Source organism: Numida meleagris, chromosome 9 (assembly GCF_002078875.1).
Source record: "Numida meleagris isolate 19003 breed g44 Domestic line chromosome 9, NumMel1.0, whole genome shotgun sequence".
Lineage (NCBI taxonomy): Eukaryota > Metazoa > Chordata > Aves > Galliformes > Numididae > Numida > Numida meleagris.
Window position 1 is genome coordinate 5588830 of NC_034417.1, and position 21347 is coordinate 5610176.

The following is a 21347-nucleotide window of genomic DNA, read 5'->3' on the forward strand; positions in this document are numbered from 1 at the left end:
GTGGAGGTGGCACTGAGGGACATGAGTGGGCATGGTGGGGATGGGCTGGCGGTTAGACTAGATGGTATTAGTGGTCTTTTCTAACCTCAATGATTCTGTGATTCTATGATTCTATTTACCTTAGTGCAAAAGTTTTGCAATTTGTTTAAAGATGCTGTTCAGATCCGACTGCCCAATCATCACCACCCCAGCAAACAGCAGTGCTCAGGCAGTACAAGGTACAGCGCGACCAGAGCAGCGCTCCCATCAGGCGGCCGCAGCAGAGCCGCGCACCGCCCCTCACACACGCCGTGGGGGGAGGGGGGAGTCGGGCCCGTCGGGCAGCCCGGAAGCCTCAGCTGCTCCGTGGGAGGCTCCGTGGCCGTGCGGGCGGAGCGGGGCCGCGTCCCGGCGTAGAGGGCGGAGGCAGCGGGCGGGCTGCCCGCCGGGAGAAGATGGCGGCGGCCGAGGCGGTGGCGCGGCGTTTGTCGCGGCAGGAGCAGGAGCTGCGCTGGCTGGCGGCGGAGGTCGGCCGCCTGAAGGAGCGGGAGGCGCCGCGCTGCGTCGAGGGCTGCAGCCCCGAGCTGCAGAGGCTGAGGGCCGAGAACGAGAAGCTGCGCTACCGCCTCCTGCACCTGCGCCGCAGCCTGGCGGCCGAGCTGGCCCGGACGGCGCCGGCGGAGCCCCGAGCCGACAGCGAGGTAGTGCTCGGCGAACCGGGCCTCTGCCGGGGTAGGGGCTCCCGGGGCGGGGCGGCCGTGGGGGGCGGCCTGGAAGGGGACACCCGGCCCGGGTCACGGCCGCGGTCGTGGGCACAGAGCCGTGCTGTTCCCCGGGGCGCGAGCACTCATCACACTACTGAAGCCTGTTTTTGTTGCTGACTGGGCCGTGTAAACGTCTCAGGATCTTGCTGGTGGTGGTCGTTGAAATAATGTTGAGAAAATGATATTGGGAAAACTGTTTGGTCAGCAGTCTTGCAGTGTTTGCTGGCCATCAGATGCTGTGGCCTAGTTCTCGCTTTATGTGACTTGTGTGTGTATAAAGGAATGTCTCTGAGGGGACTGACTGTGTTCTTAGCCTGAGACCAGGCTGGTCTGCTTTGGTTGGTTCGGTGATTGCTTGCGAAAACCTCAAAAGCATAGTGGTATACTTCACCTTGTTGTTATTTTCAGGAAGTCTCTGCAGTAAGGTCTGCTGTTGTGGTGGAACAAAAGGAAAAGGAAGTCGCCAGTGGACACAAGAGTGAAGTAAGTGGATATTTAACACCATGTCATTAAAGGAGGAGTGGTATTGTTTGGTTCGGTGCAGGAATGATGCTGAAGTCTGAAGTACCTTGCTGTATTCTGAAATCTCCGATTTGGGAAGAAGGCTTCCTGTAATGTAGATATTGACAAAATGGATTATCTGAGACTTTCAACTTGTGTATAGTGTTCTTGCATGTTCACAGCGCTCCACTTTCTATATGACAATAGTATATAGGCTTTTGGGAAATAAGGGTCAGGATACTGTGGTTCCTGGAGAGAGTGGTGTTTCATGAATAGCTAAATAGCGTGCACTGTGAAGGAGGATGTTGGCAGTAGTAGCTGTTGTTTGATAATCATAATTTGTTTTCTGCTAAACTAAAGGAAACTTCCCCTAAACTCTCTTGAGTTACTTGAATCTGATTCTTTGAAAAGTCCGGCAGAACTGAGCTCTTGTTGGAATGATCCAAACTTCTCTGGGATGTCAGCCAAATGCAAACTGGGGCAGAAGTATGGGCTGCTCTCTGAGGTCGGACACATAAAGCCATTTAGATCCAGATGGATGAGGGTGCGTTGGAATATTAGAAAGCAACTACAAAATAGTCAGCAATTCGGACTGGACTATTATTCACAAATGCTTTACTACATGTCAATGTAAATTCTAATATATTGAAATCTGGTCTCAGTTGGAACCTCTAGGGGATGTATCAGCGCTCTAAACCTCTTCCTTCCATTTCTCTCACAAATAATTTTTGGCAAGTGTGTATGATTTCATTTCCTTGTTACAGTTACAGCGTGAGCCAAGCTTCATAGAAGACAGACTGAAGCTTTATGAAACACTGAAGAAAGAACATGATGCTTTGCTAGCTTACAGAGCTGCCAACGAGAGAAAACCTATTAAAATTACTCTGAGAGATGGAAAGACAGCTGATGGGGAGTCTTGGAAAACCACACCATATCAGCTAGCTGTAGGAATCAGGTAACTTGCAGATTGAAGGAATTATACTTCTGGGGTGATAAATCAGTTACTGTTATTTGCCTCTTACCTTGTTGCATTAAATTCATGTCGTAGTTGGTGGATGGTGACAAGATCTTAAGTTGCTTCACTTGGAAAGGCATTGTTGAGGCCTCAACTGAATGCCAAAAGAGTAGCAGGGTTGTGCATTGCTGTTATGAGGCTGTATGCCGGGATCATAATGCTAGCTTCCAATTAAAAAATGCAACAATTAGTCAGGCTGCCAAGAACTAAGAGACATGTAAAGATTTGTGAGTTACTGGCTAATTGTAGAAACTTATTATGAGCAGATCCCTAGTACTGAAAGTTGAATGAACCTTGAAGTCCTCAGTGATCTCTGTTTTGAAAGTAGGAAAGTGCTTGAAAAAAGCCACCCAAAACATAAAGACTAAAGGTGCTATAAGAGGTGAATGGGATCATTGAGTACTAACCACTTTTTCAAATTTGAACCTAAATATTTTGGTCTCTTCTTTGTGTTCTCTAGTCAAGGGTTGGCTTCAAATGCAGTCATAGCCAAAGTGAATGGGGAACTGTGGGACCTGGATCGTCCGCTGGAGGGAGATTGTACTCTGGAACTGCTTACGTTTGATGATGAAGAAGCTCAAGCTGTAAGTAAATCTGTTTTTCACTTGATTAAAAGAATTGATGACATTAAATTGATTGCAGCATTATGCTTTTTAAACTTGAACTTTAAGTAAAATGCAAAAAAACTGTTCAAGTAATTTTTCTCATGATTTGACAAAGGTGATTAGATATTACATAACTAATTTGTAGATGAAGTAAATCTTACTGTTCTTTTGTACATAAAGAGGTTATTTCTCAAATGTGACTCGCATTTTGTATGTAATGTCTTGATTCGTGTACTAACTTGAAGTAGTTTGCTTAAGATTTATGGTGTGTTCGAAGGATGTGTTTGGAGATCAGACACTGAAAGCAACAGTGTGGTTGTCTTAGAATTTTCTAGAAATTGTGCAACATCAAATTTGAGTCATAAATGGAATGAAATGTACACATCTGTGTATTGACAGTGCTTGTTAGAGACATAAGCAAGCACATCTTGGTCGATTAAACTATGAATATAGTTAGTGACATGCCTGATATTTTTTTGTGGGATTCAGATTCTAGCCTGTGTTTATGCATTGGACTTAGACTTCATTTTGTCAAACTCACATGATTAAGTTTGTACAAGGCATTTCGCAAGCCTTTTGGGCTATTAAGTGGCCTGAATTAGTAGGGACTTAAAACATAGGTGAGTATTTATCTGTGGAGTTGCTGACTCCTACCTTCTGATGTTAAACATAATGTGGTTTACAGTATTATCAATAAATGTACCACATGTGAACAAGAGCAACTTAAATGGCTGTATTGCTTTACATGTGGTTAAAGCTGCATAGACTTTAAACTGACTGGAAACTGACTTGCTTATAAATGAACAGAGTATGTTTATTACAGTGACTGAGTTGTGCAGAGGTATAATTGTATTTCAGACTAAAATAAGATGAGGCTTTCATGCAATGGCTGCCATTGTATTGTCAAAGAAGCAATTATCACATCAAAAATCACCTAGTAAATATTTAGCATGGTTAAAAATGACAGCAGAAAATTGGTATAAATCTCACAGAATTTAAAAAGCAATGATTCTGAAGCCATATGTTTGTTTTGGTTTTTTATTTTAATTATATAATTTCAGTGATTCTATGACTTGCTCATCTGACTTAATTTGCAGGTTTACTGGCATTCAAGCGCTCATATTCTTGGAGAGGCCATGGAAGGATATTACGGGGGCTGCTTGTGCTATGGACCACCAATTGAGAATGGATTTTACTATGACATGTACATGGAGGACAGGTAAGTATTCAGTAAGGACTTTAACACTCGTTATTGCAATGCAATACTAGAGTATTTTACTCCATAATGTTTCTGTATGTTAAAAGTAAAATCATGTATCTCTAATATTGCCTAAATATCTGACAAGTTGGCCATCTTTTAGTAGAGATGCATAGAGAGAATGTATGCTTGTCTAAATTCTTAAATTCAATGGCAGTGTTCAGACAGCTGCTGCTGCTCAGGACTTGGGATTGCTGAATGCTTTGTGGAAAAAAATGTAGAGCGCTTTGGTAAAACTTCCTGAAATTCCTGGGACACATTGGAGGAAGTTTCCTTACAGAATCACATGTAGAAAAGATGCATACGGATGTAACTCATTTAGGTGTTTACTACTTGTCTAATTTGTGCACAGCTTTACAGTTCTGGTTGTTTTTCCCTGTTTATCTCCCTGTAGTCAGGGAGAATACTGAGTCTGCATCAGCTGTTAAGCTAGCTCTTGCAGTGGAGTTTAGCCACATATACTTGGAGATAATGGTCTTCCAGACAGTTAAATCAAAGACTGTTACCTGTGTGATTGGAATGGGATTGTTTGGAGTGGTACCATTTGTGTTTCAGAGCTTTGTGTATGAAAATAACAGCTGATACCAAGAAACTAAGACAATATTGTGACAAATCACATGTCCCGTGGATTTCAAATTAAACCACTGTAACATGATTACTTAAAGAATGTGAATATCAAGATAATTGACTTGAGTTTCTTTTGTCCTTGTGTGTTTCTTTAGAGGCGTATCTAGTACTGAATTCCCAGCACTAGAGAACCTCTGTAAAAACATCATAAAAGAAAAGCAGCCTTTTGAAAGGCTGGAAGTCAAGAAGGAGATCCTGTTAGACATGTTTAAGGTAAATCTTTGGAGTACCTGTGATTCTGGTACGATGTTTTATAATGTAACTTATATAAAATACTACTTATAACATCAGAATTGTACCTATCGAGTAATAATAATAAAAAATCTGTAGGATTCTGTTTCTCTTCTCCCTGTCCTTTACAGGTGTTCAGGAGTTTTTTCAAGCAATAATAAAACAATTTCTTGTTGCACAAAAGCACCGTAAGCTCAGTGAGATTATTGGTGCATAAAAGGCATACGTTCATCCTGGTTAACTTGCAGAGGTGAATCAAAAAAGACTTTATTCCCTAGACCTCCATTTGATATGGTGAATGTTAACAGCCTCCCTGTACTGTGATGTAATTGCCTTTCAGAAGTCCTTTGATGTTTTCAGGTGGTAGTCGCCATGTTTAACACTTAGTCATGAAAATGAAGATACTTTGTCTCTTTCCCCTCTTGTTTTGTAACACTTCTGGAAGGCTGTTGAATGTTTACATACGCACATGTGAACAGCTAACTTGCTAGTTGTGGTAGTCTTTTACTGATGCACTTGCCTTATGAATACGTACTTTTGGAATAGAATGCTAGTAGCTGTTGTAACGGTGTTCCTGGCTTCTCGTGTTTCCTCACACAGTATAACAAATTTAAGTGTCGTATCCTTAATGAGAAGGTGAACACACCAACTACCACAGTTTACAGGTAAACAAATTAAATCAAAAGGTATTACAGAACATTTATACTGTTAAGTTTATTTCATTTTATTTGAGAGGATAATAATCTTTTTCTCTTTTTTATTTCTGAATACTTGTATAATAAAGTTTTAGATTAGATTTTCAATTAATATTACTGATTTATGTAAAACTAGATATTTCCTTTCTCTGTTAGGACAGATCAGATCTCCAGTGATGGACAAATGGCAAATCTTTACAGTCTTTGCCTCTTTGATAGAAAGATTAAAATAAATTACCACTAATGCAGTTGAAAGTCTAGATAATGGATAAAACTAACCTGTAGCTCAGTGTGTGATGAGGATCCTGTTCATGCAGATGCAAGGAGTAAAACTTATTAGTAAGAAAATGTGAAAAACATTTTTTCTGTTTGGTGTGTATAGTTTGAAATTTCCTGAGCAATTTTAAATGAATTTACATATGGAAATATATGAATTGCTGTGTGTGATACAGTGGTTTTGATAATGCATCACATGTGATGAGTGTTGGACCAAGGGAATATTCAAGTACAAGACACCAGTTACATTTAAGATGCATGGAATTTGCTGTGTATTACATATGTAGATACTTATTAATTATTTGAGCATGTAAAGCGATACCTTGTGTATCATTAGTAACTATATTTTAAGACGCTGGACTGTTTTGAAATAAACACTTTCTTCTGGTATATAGATGTGGTCCGCTGATCGATCTCTGCAGGGGCCCACACGTGAGACACACTGGAAAAATTAAGGCCCTTAAAATATTTAAGGTAAGTTTAAATAAACTGCATTTTAAAACTTAACTGCAATAAGCTGGTCAGTTGATTTATTTCTTTATCTATTTTTCCTGAAGTGACAAGGTCCTTTGTATTTTTTTCTTTGCTTACTCTAAAAATAGTCCCTTATTTATTTCCCCTTCCTCATCAGACAAGTAGAACTACTGACTTTCCTCCTTCATCCATTTCCAGGGCTTACTCGTTGTTGACATCACAGCAGTCATCAGTGAAAACTGACAGCATCTTTTTTTTTTTTAATCAGAGTGTTAGTGCAGTTAAATTCATGCTTGGACTGTAATGACAAGCAGAGCAAATACACTCGGGGTAGTGGTGTGGAACTAGCTGTCCCATGCACAGTAGAGAAGTTAATGTGGCTAAGCTAATGTGACAGTACTGCTTTATTGTTGAGCTGGTATCTTCAGCAGCATTGCACTGTGTAGTGCAGATGTTGTAGTCTGGCTCTGTACTAGCTGTCACATCTTTGTGCCATTCTGTCCATGCATTATGCATGTTCCTTCCATTCTATGGTAAATGAACATCCAAGATGCAAATTGGGTCAGAAAATAGCATTATGACCTTGTAAGGTGGGATCTTTCAGGTGTAGGAGGTAAATGGGCACTGGCAGGTCTGTAAGTGTTGCTTTTTAAAAATAGCATTGCTGACAAGAATGATGTAGTTTAACTTACTTGCAGATGCTAATTCTGGTGATGTTGTTAGACTGACCCCATTGGAACATTCATTATACTTGCTTCTGCTGGCTTCCTGACTGAAATCTATGGGACTTTTTAGTTACAAGGATTAAGTGTTTGACTTGTCAAAAAGCTAGGATTTATCTGAGCAAGAGTTACTTTCGTCTTTCATGTTTCTTTTTCACATTGTTTTTAACTTAAATACTGTTGGTTTTTTATAAGATACAATGTGAGCTAATATGGAATCTAAATGAAGTAAATATGACTTGACTAGTGACTCTTGTTTATACCTTCTGCATTAGGTATGCTGACTAAATGGCGGTGCAAATATCTGTAATATAAATAAATGCTGGATGACTGCATGTAATTCTTTTACCAAATTAAAAGCCATAACATTCAAATGCATTAACATCTATTCTTCCTCTTGGTGAGAGTATAACAATACTTATCCTCAGTTATGGGTTTTGTGCATCAGAATTCCTCTACGTACTGGGAAGGAAAAGCTGACATGGAAACTCTGCAGAGAATCTATGGAATATCCTTCCCTGATAACAAAATGCTGAAGGAATGGGAAAAATTCCAGGAAGAAGCCAGAAACCGGGATCATAGGAAAATTGGAAAGGTGTGCTCTGTTATGGTCTGCTTCTCTTTTATGCTACTGTAATAGAATTCATTCTCATCCTTTTTTTTTTTTTCCTTTCTTCTTTTCAGGGTAATTTGAGTGGGAACCTGTTCTATGAATTTATCTTACAATGTACTTTTATATTTCAAAATTTAATTCATGCAGATTTGGCTCATTAGTTGCTTACGAATACTGAACTAATGTTGGGAAGAAGTTAGGAGGTAGTCCCTGTTCTTGGGGAGGTATGTCTTAACATTATTGATGTAGGATATTTTGAGATCCTACATAAAACACTAAATTTTTCATAGAAGAGAGAATATGAATAATGTTTTGGTCATACTTCTTATAGGCGTGAGTGAGGAAGCAACACATACCTCTACTAGATTTAAACGAAAAATTTTAGTATTACATTGAGTTTAACTTGGAAGACATTGGTTTGACAAGGATTGTGACAGAACATTGGTCTTATTGGTATGCAGAGATTCCACAAAGAAGTCACATATTTGCAGTTACGTTTGATGTCTCTTGGTAGAATAAGTGTAGTTAGAAGGAGAGTATCTGAAAGAAGATAAATTGCCTTGTGGTTGTTTAAAGACACAATGGGCAATACAGCTGAAGGCAGTGAGGCATACATTTGAAACACTGAAGTGTTAAATGAAGGTTAGCATCAGTAGTCTGCAGGATGCCAGCTCAAACCTCTCGTTACTTGTTGGTAGGTACCAAAACACGAATATGGGCTGCTCTCAGAAGCAGTAGTGAACAACTGGGGGTGACTCAGAAGAAGGAAAGCCAATGAGACACTTACAGGAAACTGACAAAGGACAGGTGTGGAGGAATGATCTTTGCTGAAATGCTCACGTTTGTTTCAGTTAGCCCACTAAGACTAGAACATATGTACAGCACTTGATGATTGCCTATTTGCATTTTCAAAACCAAATTATCTACCATCAAAAAATTTATATATTATCTATGTGTCTAGCATCTAATAAATGTAAGTGGCTAAGGTTCTCCAAAGATGGACTGGAGCCACACTTCTGAGTTTGTATTTGAGATAATTCTGATGAAGAATGACAAGGTCATAAACTTCAGCCTTCACCCCTCAGATGTGATGGGTATATGCATAATTGCTTTGGTTACTAGTGGTAAGATTACTTACGGCTTCAAGATTTTGAGGAAATATCTATTTAGATAGCCACTGAATCAGTTGGGCTACCAGTGTTATTACAGACTTCTAAGAGTAAGAACTGCAGATAAATTAACTTCTGGTGCTGAGAAATTGTTAACTTCTAGAAATCATCTTGTTACTGTATTCTTTCATTTTTGTGAAGTCTCGATGTGCGAAGTAGTCGTTTTCTGCAGGTACCTACTGGAGATATATCTGAAATGATGTTACAGAATTCTGTTTTAAATTTACATAGGAGCAAGAACTCTTCTTCTTTCATGATTTGAGTCCTGGAAGCTGCTTTTTTCTCCCCAGAGGTGCCTTTCTTTATAATACACTCACAGATTTCATACGAGTGAGTATAGACTTGCTTAATACTTTCTACTGATCTTAAGTGGTATGTTATTCGTAGCACTGAGCTATTCTCAGAGAGAGATGGGTCTATGTAGGCAAACATATGCCATTTTCACCAAGATGATACAGATCTAACCTTTTTCAAAATAGGACAGATGAAAGCATTCTTAACTGACATACGTTTTACAGTTATGTAAATCCTACATGCACAGTTTACTTGCCCAGTAAGCTGCCATAGTAAGAAAACATTAAAAAAAAAAAAAAAAAAAAAGAAAAAGAAAGCACTGGAACAGGCTCCCCAGGGAGGTGGTTGAGTCACCATCCCTGAAAGTGTTTAAAAACCGTTTGGATGTGGTGCTCAGGGACATGATTTAGCGGTGGGTTGTTAGAGTTAGGGTAGTATGATTAGGTTGCAGTTGGGCTTGATGATCTTGAAGGTCTTCTCCTACCTGAGCAATTCTGTGATTCTGTGAAAAGAAAATCAGAATATTGCTTGTAGAAAGCTGCATTATCTTGTTCATGTTTAATTTGTTTTACAGGAGGAGTATCACAGGCGTAATTTTACTGAAGTTGTATCTCCGAACGTCTTCAACAGTAAACTCTGGGAAACTTCTGGGCATTGGCAGCACTATAGTGAAAATATGTTCTCTTTTGAAATAGAGAAGGAAACTTTTGCGCTTAAACCGATGAACTGTCCAGGACATTGGTTTGTACTCTCAACTGAAACGTTCTTACTTCATTATTTTTATCCCTTGTGAGGCTGAGGAGAAATAAATGGGGTGTCAATACATGTTATCATCTGTGTGTGCAGTAGGCTACTAAGCAGCTAGGATGTCTAGAGAGCTCCCTGGCAGCATCCCAAAGCAGACCAAACAAAACTCTTGTAGGAGGATCTTTTCAGTAAGTCTAGACATAGTGAGCTAGACTTGCCTGTGTCAATATTAGTCTGTACCAGAAGCAAATACAAGTAATGTTGGTTAGACTGAGGCATCAGATACGGCATATCGAAAGTTGTGATTGTTATTCTCAGTGTGGTTTTTTTCTAGATGATCTCTAGCAAGGCTTTTTGAGTGCCTTGCGTTCTCCATTTGCCTGCCTTTTAGAACATGGGCAATCTGAATGAATAAATGCTTAACAATGAACTTACCATCTGTATTAATCGCTAGTTTATGTATTGACTTACATCTTCTGTAAGAAGGATAAAAGCAAGGTTCTTTCATATTTCTTCTAGCTTGATGTTTGCCCATCGTCCGCGATCCTGGAGGGAAATGCCTCTTAGACTTGCAGATTTCGGAGTTCTTCACCGAAATGAGCTCTCTGGTACTTTAACCGGCTTGACTCGCGTAAGGCGCTTCCAACAAGATGATGCTCACATCTTCTGTACAATAGAACAGGTAAAAAAAAAAAGCAACAAAAAAAGAGAATCCTGCCCCTCCAACACAAACTGACATTAAAAAAGTAAAACTCATATAAGAATTTTCACTCTAACTTCTTCTATTGTGTTTTGTAGCAAAATGCTGCTTTCAAAAAAACATTTTTTGTTAGATATTGGCGTTTCCTTCTTAATCATCTGATAGTTCGTGTTTCTTAATCTTCTGCAGTAATGTTCATCAGTAGCTTCCTGAAATTATTTTATTAGAAATCTCTCAAATAGCAGTGCTGTAATTTGCTTATTCTTTGAAGTTAAATATTTATATAAAAAATAAAGTTATATTTGAGGGAAATTACTGGTTATGAATTATAGAACAGGATCTTTGTATAGGTGTTTTCCCTTGAGAAAGATAGATATCAGGCAAGTAAATTACGAAAGGAAAAATATTTTCATATAATTTTCATATGTGATTGTTGTTACATAGTGGCCTCTTAACTGTTTATGAAGAATTCAGCAAATCCAGTTAGGGTTTTATGTAAATAAATTGTAAAAATGTTGTGTTTTATTTTTCAACTAATTTCGTTTGTTTACATTTAAGATTGAAGAAGAAATTAAGGGCTGTCTTGATTTCTTGAAGTCAGTTTATTCTGTCTTTGGCTTTACCTTCCAATTGCATCTTTCAACAAGACCGGACAACTATCTAGGAGAAATAGAGATTTGGGATCATGCAGAAAAGGTAATTCACAACAAAACATGTTTTTACTATCTGTGAAGTGTTACAGAAATAGATGTTTAGCTAAATTGTTTCATGTTAAACAGTGAAATTTGTGAAATTGTGTAAACCAGATGCTAAATGTTATCCTGAATAGAAATGCATGTTGAAAACCTGTAATATGTGAGCTTTCTAAATAGAACAAGAACTTTTAGATTTTTAGAGTCCCTTCCTTTGAACCGATTATTTTTTTTCCTCAGACTAATCACAAAATTTTTACAGGGAACAACTTTAAAATAAAAGTATATCATAAGTGACAAAATGTTTTAACAATACAAGTCATCCAGCCTGCTGGCTTGCTTAGTATCTCAGAGAAAAATGCTTGCGCTTTTACAGTGACGAAGGGCTCTCGTATATCTGTAAAGGTTGTGGGGTTTTGTTGTTGTTGTAATTACTCTCTCTGTTTTATGATTAGCAACTTCAGAACAGCTTGGATAACTTTGGAGTACAGTGGACATTGAATCCAGGAGATGGAGCATTTTATGGTCCTAAGGTTAGTGAATCAGTAGTTTAATACAAATTAAGGACAGACAACAGTATAGACAGAATGTAGGCAAACTGTATCAGGCTACTGTGTAATCTTTCTTCACAGATTGATATTAAAATCAAAGATGCTCTTGGCAGATATCATCAGTGTGCTACTATCCAACTTGACTTCCAACTACCCATTCGATTTAATCTTACCTATGTTGGGTGAGTGATTAAACTACTTATCTTCCTCTTCTAACTAGAACAAATAGAATGCTTTGGTTATCTGCAATTTCCATAAACTGAGATATATATTAATGCTCTGTTGCTCACCTAACAAATTATTAGTTTGCATCTAAGCACCCTAAAGGAAAACATCTCTTGTGAGTGGAGGGCTGAGTCCAGAACTTGAAGGTGTTTTCTCAGTATAACGGTAGCTCCTTTTAATTGTAAATGCCATTGTTTGCAGGAGAATTTGATGACGTGTCTGTTTGTCTTGAGAAAACTGGTAGACAGCTGATTATATGGCTCAGTTTTTAATTTCATTCTAGTCATCTTATCTTCTTTGAGGAAGTTGCATTTGTATTCAAACATACTGCAAGGAGCTAGTATGTTTGCAATAGAAAATACGTTGTTCTTTTTGTCAGATAAAATTAGGTAACCATAACATAAAACAAATGCAAATAGTTTTTTAAGGAAAGTGTCACTTAGACTTCAAACTAGGAAGAGAGACATTTTATCAGCTGAGTGAGTTAATTTTAGAACTATGTCATCTTCTGGGTTATTCTTCTTATAATGTTTATTTTTATATAATACAAAAAGTTTGAGGGAGATGTTGGTTATTTTTGGTTCTGCTGCATAGTGTTCAGTAGACATCATAGCTCTTTAGTAGAAAATAAGATTAGAAAAAGCAGCTGGCTTTTTTTAATAATCAGAGGTGTGTAACTTAAAGAAAGAAATGAATAGTGAGGGCAGATAAGATCCTGTGCAAAGAGATAAATTCAAGTTGTAGTGGAAAAGAGAGAAAGAACATAAAATATTAAAATACACAGAAATTGAGCTGTCAGTTTTGGAGTAAAGTGGTCGAGCGTGTCTTCTAAAACTTAGGAACTTGTGTCCATGTTGCAGTCACTCCGACTGGAGAAAGGAACTGAATATTCCTTTAAAATCACGGGTCACTTTAAAGTAGATTTTTAATAGCAAATGGCAATTTTTGCCTAGTGTAAACTACTGTTTTTTCCTGTGATAAGTAAAATCAGAAGGATTAGTAGGATTGTGTGTATGTGATCTAGGAGAAGTGTGGTTCTGAAGTTTTCCTATTCTTTTTCAGTAAGGATGGCGATGATAAAAAGAGGCCAGTGATTATTCACAGAGCTGTTTTGGGATCTGTGGAGAGAATGATAGCTATTCTAGCAGAAAACTATGGAGGAAAATGGTACGTGGCACGAATACCATTCTAAGAAATGTTAAACAACGCAGCTAGAGAGTATAGATCCTCCCTAATGTCTAATACATTCCAATGCAGAGTGATTTCCCTAGGGTTTTCTCAACATCAGGTGAGATGAAAAGAAATCTAGTTTTACAGTTCCAGTTGTGTTTTCTATTAATAGCTCGTGGTTACAAATTTGATTTCATGAGATAAGAATTGCAACTGTGTGTGTGTGCTGCATTTTACTTCTTCCTTTTTACCTTAGAAATCCAGTTTTGGTACTGGAAGATGCTTAATTATGTAAAGTAGTTACTTACACAGGCATAAATTAGCCTGGATATGTGATTATTCTTTTTTCATTTGTCAATTGTTCTATTTCATCTGAAGTTAGCTCTGAAGATATTTTCTTCTTTAATGGATTGAAGGATTAAGGAAGAGTGAATTCTCACCTTTAAATGCAGAGACTACCCACCTAGTACTATCAGGTTATATAATAAATGAAAGCGGAAAATTATGTGAAGAATTGAAATTCGTTTTAAATTTTTGAAATTGGTAGGAAGTGAACAGAAGGTCAAAGTTCTGCGTACGTCGTTTTACTGGATTCAATGTTTGCTATTTTATGTGAATTGGAAAGTGTAAAGGTAACGTTATACAGCATTTTTAGCTTGCAGTTCTGTGGATATGAATGAAAATGTAGAATGCTCATTTATCTTTATTTCTTGCTGGGTTTGCCAGGCCATTCTGGCTGTCTCCACGGCAGGTCATGGTTGTGCCTGTGGGACCTACTTCTGAAGAGTACGCACGGCAGGTGAGAGTAGAGCCTAATGTAGCAACCAATTTTAGTTGCTCCTTAAATACTCATCCTTGAGCAAACAGTAAATGCTTTAATAATATGGGAGACATTTTTGGGTCAAGCCATTTTTTCCATACCCTCTAAAAGTTGTGTAAGCCTGAGAAAGGGAAATATAACTAAATGTTTGGGGTTTTGTTACCATGCACAAACTTCAGTAATAATTACAGGAAAAATGTTCTGAGCTACAAACCTTACATACTAATTAATGTTTCATTATAGAACTATCTGCTTAAAGTAGGGGTAGACTTGGTTTCTTCCATTTCCCAGCATATATACCCTTGGCTACACTGCATTGGAGCAGAGTTCTTTTTATCAACCTCCCACCCTTTTTATGCAAACATAAATGTTTTTTTTCCTTTTCTTCTTTCTGTGACTGAGGCATTTTGGCATTCAGCAGTGTAGCTGTCTGAGGGGATCAGCGAATGTTTGATATGAATGTTAACTTGTATTCCTTCTAACAAGGAACTGTTAAGCATTAAGGTCTTGTCAAGCTCTTAAGCTTGTGTGTAGTTTTCTTCAAATAATTTTGTTGACTTCATTAATACACCTATTCATAAGAGCAAAATTATTTACATATGTCAATTATTTATTGGAAGGAATATTGTTGTAAAATATATGCTGTAATAGCGTCTTCTTTTAGGTTTGCAGTGAGTTTTTTGATGCAGGATTTATGTCAGATGTGGATCTAGATCAGAGCTGCACGTTGAACAAGAAAATCAGAAATGCACAACTGGCTCAATATAACTTTATCTTAGGTAACTGCAGCGTCTTTCTGCTTTTCATTTAAGTTCTAATGTTGGGCATGTTTTGTTTAGGCTCACTTTATAATATAGGTAGTTTAATATTGTTTGTGATACATCTTGCAGTGGTTGGAGAAAAGGAGAAAACAAATCATGCTGTCAACGTGAGAACAAGAGACAACAAAGTTCATGGAGAAATTTCAGTATCTTCTGCAATTGAGAAACTCAAGAAATTTAAGAGTTCGCGTATTCCAAATGCAGAAGAAGAATTCTGATGTTGCTGCTGAGGAAAAAACTATATACACTAACTGCCCATGTGAAATACTTTCCTTCTCTACAGCAGTAATGCTCATCTGAAAGATTTTAGAGCATGGATGTACAAACCAAGCAAAGGTAGCAATGCTGGTACTCCAAGGATAGCACGAGAGAACAAATGCAGTGGGTGACCCCGTTCACAGTCCTGCAGGACTCTGCTCTGTGCTAGTTGCAGAGGCCTTTTTTAAGATGCTCTACACTTCTGCTAAAGTATGTCAGTTTTACTGTGTAAATAAATAGAGCTGCACTAGCTGAAGGAGCAGGAGGCTGGGAAATGTGCTTGCTGCTGCTGCGGCTGCTGAACTGCCTCAGTCACATAGCAGCTGCTGAACTGACATGGCCTGGAATCCAGAGCTTGGCTGTTGGCTTTCATGTTTTTCTAACTCCGAATTGTCAAATATGTGTTCTCGGAGTAGGGGAGTAGCCTGTTCCTTCATGAGTTTATGCTCACAAGTGACAAATAAATGGCATCTGTTGGAAATCACAATGTAACAAGGTCCTGAATGAGCCTATGCCTTGGGTAACTGCTTGCTGTAAAGGTGATTGCCAAGAATGAAGTGGAATTAACCAACCATCTGTGTGGGAAGCGTTTTATTTCTGCCCGCGTTTGTTGTTGACTTGGTTCTTTAAAAACAGTCAAGAAAAATCCCCCTCAATCCACCTTTCAAAAAAATGGGCGTGTAATTTATTGCTGGGGTTGCTTGGGATATTGAGTGCTAAAACAGTGTGGGTGATGTAATTTTCATTTTTTAATATTGTAAATGTGTTGGAATACAAATTGGTTCTACTTATCTGACTTGATTATGCTTATAAATGATTTTTAAAGCTAATGCTGCAGGGCATTTAATTAATGTTTTTGAGAGATGATTTTTAACAGTATTTCTTCACTTTTATCTGCTCTCTCAGTACCAAGAGGTTGAGATGGGAGACATACTGCCACGGGCTGATGTGGTTATGGTGATGTAGGTGTCACTGAGATGAAGCAGAAAGTGCTGTTAGACACAGGTGTTACTAAAGCACAACACGGATGCTTCCTCGTGCCCACCACTTGTGCAGCTTGTGTTCCGTGGGCCTGTGCTTTGTGTTGTGCTAGGTGAGGCTTGTAAACAGGTTTTTACCAAGTGATGACCACCAACAGAAAAAAGAAAAGCAAATTGAAGGAAGGAGGGCAGGGAAAGCTTTCTGCTCAGCTTTACAGAATTCATGTCAGATGAGTGGGTAACTTTTTCCTGTTTTTAACAATATATTTTTGTATGTAAGATTTTTTGTTTTGCATGGGCTACGTTTTCCTTCCATGACCTGTGATATATACAGGCTCCAGCACTGCCAGTAGTTTAAGATGAATTTCTACGTTTTTCCAGTACCAGGCTTTAACTCACGTATCCGCGCTGTAGCCGTTGCAGTTTTCGGATAACCTGCAGCATATGCACTGAATTTCTGCAGGGACAAGCGCGCCCAGCACATCGGCGCTGAGGCAAGCGGGCGGGATGCGATACGCAGTGCGATGCTCCGCAGGGCTCGGCCCCGAGCGCCGCCCGCGGGCGGGCGCGCTCCGCCCCTCTCCGGGCAGTGCCGGCCGTGAGGCGGCGGCAGACAAGATGGCGGCGCCGGCGGGGCTGCGAGCGCTGCGGCGGCTCTGCGGCATGGCGCTCTTCGTGTCCCAGCTCTACGTCCTCTCCGGACGCGGTGAGCGCGGTTCCCCGGGCGCCCCGAGGCCGGGCTGCGGCGGGGGGGGAGGGCGGCGGGAGCGGGCAGGGCAGGGCCGGCCTGGCGGAGCCTCAGTTGCGCTCGGGGTGGTCGGGCGCGGCCGTGCCTCCTGGCGGGGCTGACCTCAGGCGCTCGGCCCGGGGTGCCGGAGGTAGGCGGCGGAGCGGTGCCACTGACGCCCGCCGGGCAGCCCCACGGTGCGGTCACAGCCCTCGGCTCGGGCACGGCCCCGCGGAGCTGCGTGTGGACGTTCCCGTGCCGCAGCTCCGCGTGAGGGAGCGGCTGCAGTGCGTGGTGGAGCGGCTCTGTTCGTAGCAAACACAGCGGGAAATGAGCTTTCTGGGCACTGCTGCTTCATTCTCAAGAATCAAAAATAAGGCTGAAGTGAAATAGAAACGTGGTTTCTCGTCTAAAAGGTGTAAATCAATTTTAGTGCTAATCTTTGATGTTTAATGTTTACATCCTATTTATGAAATGAGAAACCTGATTTATATATTTTTAGTCTTGTTATACTTTCCATTTGTACTTTTGAGCCAGTGTGGTGAAATCAAACCATTCCGGGTGTATTTTATTCTAAAAATACTGCTTTCGCCTTTTTTTTTTTCCTTACAGCAGGATCTTTGATGGCCACAAAGCATTCACAGCCACAGTCTGCATTTGCAAAAAGCCTGACTTCAACGAGCACGAACGCTCCCTACTTCAAGGCAGCAGGTACAGTGTCGTGCTCTTCCCCTTGTTTTTCTTCTGTGGATCTTCCCCCTCAGAGTATTGAGTTTACCAGTAAAGTTCTTCAGTTCTGTCTCGGAAACCTCTGTGTTCTTTCACAGTGATAAAAAAGACGTTGTAGAGTATCGTATCAAGAAGTACTCTTAAGTAACCATAAGAAATTATTTGCATTATACAGTTAGAAAACTCGTCAATTTAAAATCTTAAAGCTAGAAAACAGTTAAAATGGCATTGTGGTTCATGCATCTTATACCTATGGTGGATGGTAGAATTCTTCAGACTTCAGCATTCTGCAAGAAGTTGTTACTGCTCCCAGTCCAACGTAAGCACAGCTGTTGTATATCACTGCGGGTACACAGAGGTAAGAGTTTCAGCCAGATAGCAAGTTAAGAGGTGATTTCTGAATGCATACGAACAATAAATGGCTGAGCTAGCTGTTAACTTTGTCCCTAACTAGTCTGTGCTGAGTGCTATTGTGCTGGGCTGTGCCGTCCTGTGCAGAACTTCTCGAGATCCTTACAAGTTGCTCTGCTGTGTTGTGAGGGTTGTATGGATTCTGTTCACTGCAAACTATGAAAAGTCCCTCATATGGTGTCAGTGGACTTACAAGTATTTGAATATACATGCTTCAGGCTATATAGCTTTTTAAATTTTTCTTTTTTTGTGATTGTATTCACGTATTTTACCTTTCAGTAAGTACAGAAATTCCAGCTTATGTGACTAAATGTCCAAGCAATGGGCTTTGCAGTAGGTTGCCACCAGACTGCATGATATGTAACACAAATTATTCCTGCATATATGGGAAGCCGGCCACTTTTGATTGCAGAGTCAAGCCACATGTTCATTGTGTTGTAAGTAACCTATTATTTTAAAAACTATTTTTAAGTAATTTAATTTAACTGTGGCATCTTTTCATGAAATATACAGATATTTAAAAAAAATTCTTACGTAGGCAGATTGCTAGGTTCTCATAGGCAGGTTGTCAGTTTTGTTGATTGATACAATTAACATGATTGAACTGCAGGGTGTTGGTGGAGGGGTAGATCTACTCTTCTCTGGTTGTCTTTCTTGCATTGGGTCGTCTTGTAATGCAGCCACTAATTGATTGGGTTTAATCAGTACTGACCAATGAAAACTGAACCAGTTTGAGAATGGGGAGGGTAATATCTGACAGAAGTTGAAACCAAATGAGTGAGAACAGTCAGTTTGGCAGCAGTCTCATTTAGATTAGAGGAAGCCGTAGTACTAAAACTGTGTTTTAATACCTTTGTCAGTTTTGCCATGTTGATTTCCTACTGGATATGGAGGTACTAAAGAGCAACTGTCATTTTGCCCAGAATTTCTATCTATGAGATGTAATTTGATACTGAAGGTTTGACATTTTCTTGATTGCTAATGAAGTGATAATGCTGTCCTCCTGTAGGATCAGAATAACCTTGAGCAGGAGAACTTTACAGTTAACATGACGTGCCAGTTTTGCTGGCAGCTTCCAACAACTGACTACGTGTGCACCCCTTCTACAAACTGCATGACGGTTTCTTGTCCGCGGCAACGATACAACGCCACTTGTACAGTGCGGGATCATGTTCATTGTCTAGGTAATGTGCCATACCGTGCATTTTGTAAAATTTTCTTTTTATTAAATAACATTTTTAATACTGAGTCAGCACAACGATCGTTTATATTGATTATAGTAACAGTCCGCACCTTGATCAATCTATTGGATTTCTTTTAAGAGTTACATTTTATTTATAAAAGTGATAGCTAGCTGTAAACATTGTTTTTGAGGACTGTTGTATACCTTCATGTGAGGGAAAATTGATCTATTTTATTTTTGTCAACTTTTATGACTTAAACTATTTTGTACAACTTTAGCGGAATCCATTTCAAATCTCTTGGGAGGGTAATGGAAAAAATCATGCTGGTGTCACCCAGCTAGTTTAATTTCCCTGTTTATTTGTTCAGTTACCATTCGTGTTTTCTGATGTGAGACAAAAGACTGATGGACTACAGAGGACTGTAGAACATCAGATTTTGTCAGAAATGGTTGTTTCATCAGTGCCACCCCTTTTAGTCCCTTGTTAGAGGATTACGGTGAGTTTGGCTTCATATGTCATTTTCTTACTCATTACGTGATCTTTGTTGCATTAAGGTTCAAATGTTTTTTTGACACTTAGGTAATAGAGTCTTTCCAAAGATGCTGTATTGCAACTGGACTGGAGGTTATAAGTGGTCTACTGCCTTGGCACTAAGGTACACAGGATCTACTAGTGAAATTTAAGCTAAAACGTGCATTATTTTAAATGTATAGTGTGTAAAGTCTTTGTTCCGTGTTGTTCAGCTCAGTGGGTATTTTATAATGGTTTCAAATTTAGAATTTGGAGGCATACAATGCCTGAAGGTTTCTTATTAGCTGTCTTAAGTAGAGCTTGAAAGAAAACCGTTACCCTATTTCTGCACTGAACGTGCTTTCTTCAGAGTAAATGCCAATGATTCTGAAGCCTCACAAGTGATTCTCTGAGTAGAGAGGACATGCTTTCTTTTATTCTGTGCAGTGTTAGATGAGGTTCAAATGCTCAAATAATTCTGTGGACTTAAAATTGTTCGCTCCCTCTTTATAATGTACTTAAAGCAATTAAGGCTGAAACTCATCCAAATTACTTCTTGAGTGCAGCTATTTCTGAATTTGATGGATATCACTGGTCTGTGCATAGATGGAAAAGAAGCCTTAAAACATGTAAACCAAGTGTTGTAGCTGGAAATGCTTTAAAAGGGAAGATTCTTACATTTTGGAATTATTATGGTAGAAACCACCATAGGAATTTAGAAAAAAACTATTTAGGTAATTTTTTTTGACACATTAAGCCATTAGAAAACCACAATAGTGATTTGAAAGTACATGGAGTTCCTTTGGTGGTAAGACATTTTTCATTAAATTTTAGTTTTTCAAAAATGATGAATTATGTAGTAAGAATCTATATTCCTCAAGACAAATACATAATAAGACTGTGATTAAGGACATGATAGAGCACACGTGCCTTCACAGCAGTTATTGTTCTCTGCCCCCAGCTGGAGAAATTGGCTCTTGTGTGGATACTGCATGGGATGAGTATACTCCTTGGTTTTGTTTCTATAGCCTATTTTTTAAGCTTCTGCAAAGTTAGAAAAGTCGAGAAGTTTTGTTTTTATTGCTTGTCATGAGTGAAAAGCTGTCGAGTCTCTGGGTGCTATAAATATGACTATAAAATAACATAAAAGTAATGAATTGTTTTTATTCTCACAGCATCACCCTTGGTGGATTTGGAGCAGATCGTTTCTATTTGGGCCAATGGCGGGAAGGTCTGGGAAAACTCTTCAGCTTTGGTGGACTTGGAATATGGACACTGATTGATGTGCTACTAATTGGTGTGGGCTATGTGGGACCTGCAGATGGTTCTCTTTATATTTAAATGTAGTTGTAGTTTCAGAGAAGGAGTAAGTAATTGCTTGGAAAGGGCTCCCAACAGGGGTATGTAGAAGTTTAAGCCCTTAAGATAAAATAAAGAACAGTTGTTCTTTCTGTACAGTATCTGTACCTAGCTTGCCTTTAAATAAGGTAAAATAAAAGAGTGGATCACTAAGTTGAAATTAATTTCCCTTTTTTATGGACGCACTGTTTTTCTGAGAAAGGCTGATCAGCCAGCTGAGTTCTGCACTGTTCTTGGTGA

At 39.3% G+C, this 21347-nt stretch overlaps 2 protein-coding genes across 3 annotated transcripts; both read left to right on the top strand.

Annotated features, from left to right (window-relative positions):
• Positions 338-15997, top strand: LOC110403769 (threonine--tRNA ligase, cytoplasmic-like). The gene is made up of 19 exons (XM_021407466.1): positions 338-680; positions 1152-1226; positions 2009-2199; positions 2720-2843; positions 3962-4083; positions 4845-4962; positions 5581-5645; positions 6347-6425; positions 7596-7742; positions 9161-9259; positions 9798-9964; positions 10490-10652; positions 11229-11366; positions 11818-11895; positions 11995-12095; positions 13201-13305; positions 14035-14107; positions 14793-14907; positions 15019-15997. Exons 1-19 carry the CDS (start codon positions 435-437, stop codon positions 15165-15167), a joined length of 2355 nt encoding a protein of 784 aa, XP_021263141.1. The 5' UTR covers positions 338-434; the 3' UTR covers positions 15168-15997.
• Positions 16736-21260, top strand: TM2D3 (TM2 domain containing 3). Of its 2 annotated transcripts, none has more exons than XM_021407475.1 (6): positions 16736-16893; positions 17527-17625; positions 18334-18491; positions 19064-19238; positions 19818-19893; positions 20924-21260. In XM_021407475.1, the coding sequence occupies exons 1-6, from the start codon at positions 16806-16808 to the stop codon at positions 21087-21089; spliced, it is 762 nt and encodes a 253-aa protein (XP_021263150.1). In that variant the 5' UTR covers positions 16736-16805; the 3' UTR covers positions 21090-21260. The 2 variants fall into 2 exon arrangements, with proteins under 2 accessions (XP_021263150.1, XP_021263151.1); XM_021407476.1 differs by having other exon boundaries at positions 16745-16893; positions 17530-17625.

Excerpts from the sequence above, each read along its gene's own strand:
- TM2D3 (XM_021407475.1), top strand. The coding sequence starts at position 16,806 with ATGGCGGCGCCGGCGGGGCTGCGAGCGCTGCGGCGGCTCTGCGGCATG. Across the intron at positions 17,626-18,333 it reads TCCCTACTTCAAGGCAGCAG|TAAGTACAGAAATTCCAGCT; the intron begins GTACAGTGTCGT and ends TTTACCTTTCAG. Across the intron at positions 19,894-20,923 it reads TCTACTGCCTTGGCACTAAG|CATCACCCTTGGTGGATTTG; the intron begins GTACACAGGATC and ends TTATTCTCACAG.
- LOC110403769 (XM_021407466.1), top strand. The coding sequence starts at position 435 with ATGGCGGCGGCCGAGGCGGTGGCGCGGCGTTTGTCGCGGCAGGAGCAG. Across the intron at positions 2,844-3,961 it reads ATGATGAAGAAGCTCAAGCT|GTTTACTGGCATTCAAGCGC; the intron begins GTAAGTAAATCT and ends CTTAATTTGCAG. Across the intron at positions 6,426-7,595 it reads AGGCCCTTAAAATATTTAAG|AATTCCTCTACGTACTGGGA; the intron begins GTAAGTTTAAAT and ends TTTGTGCATCAG.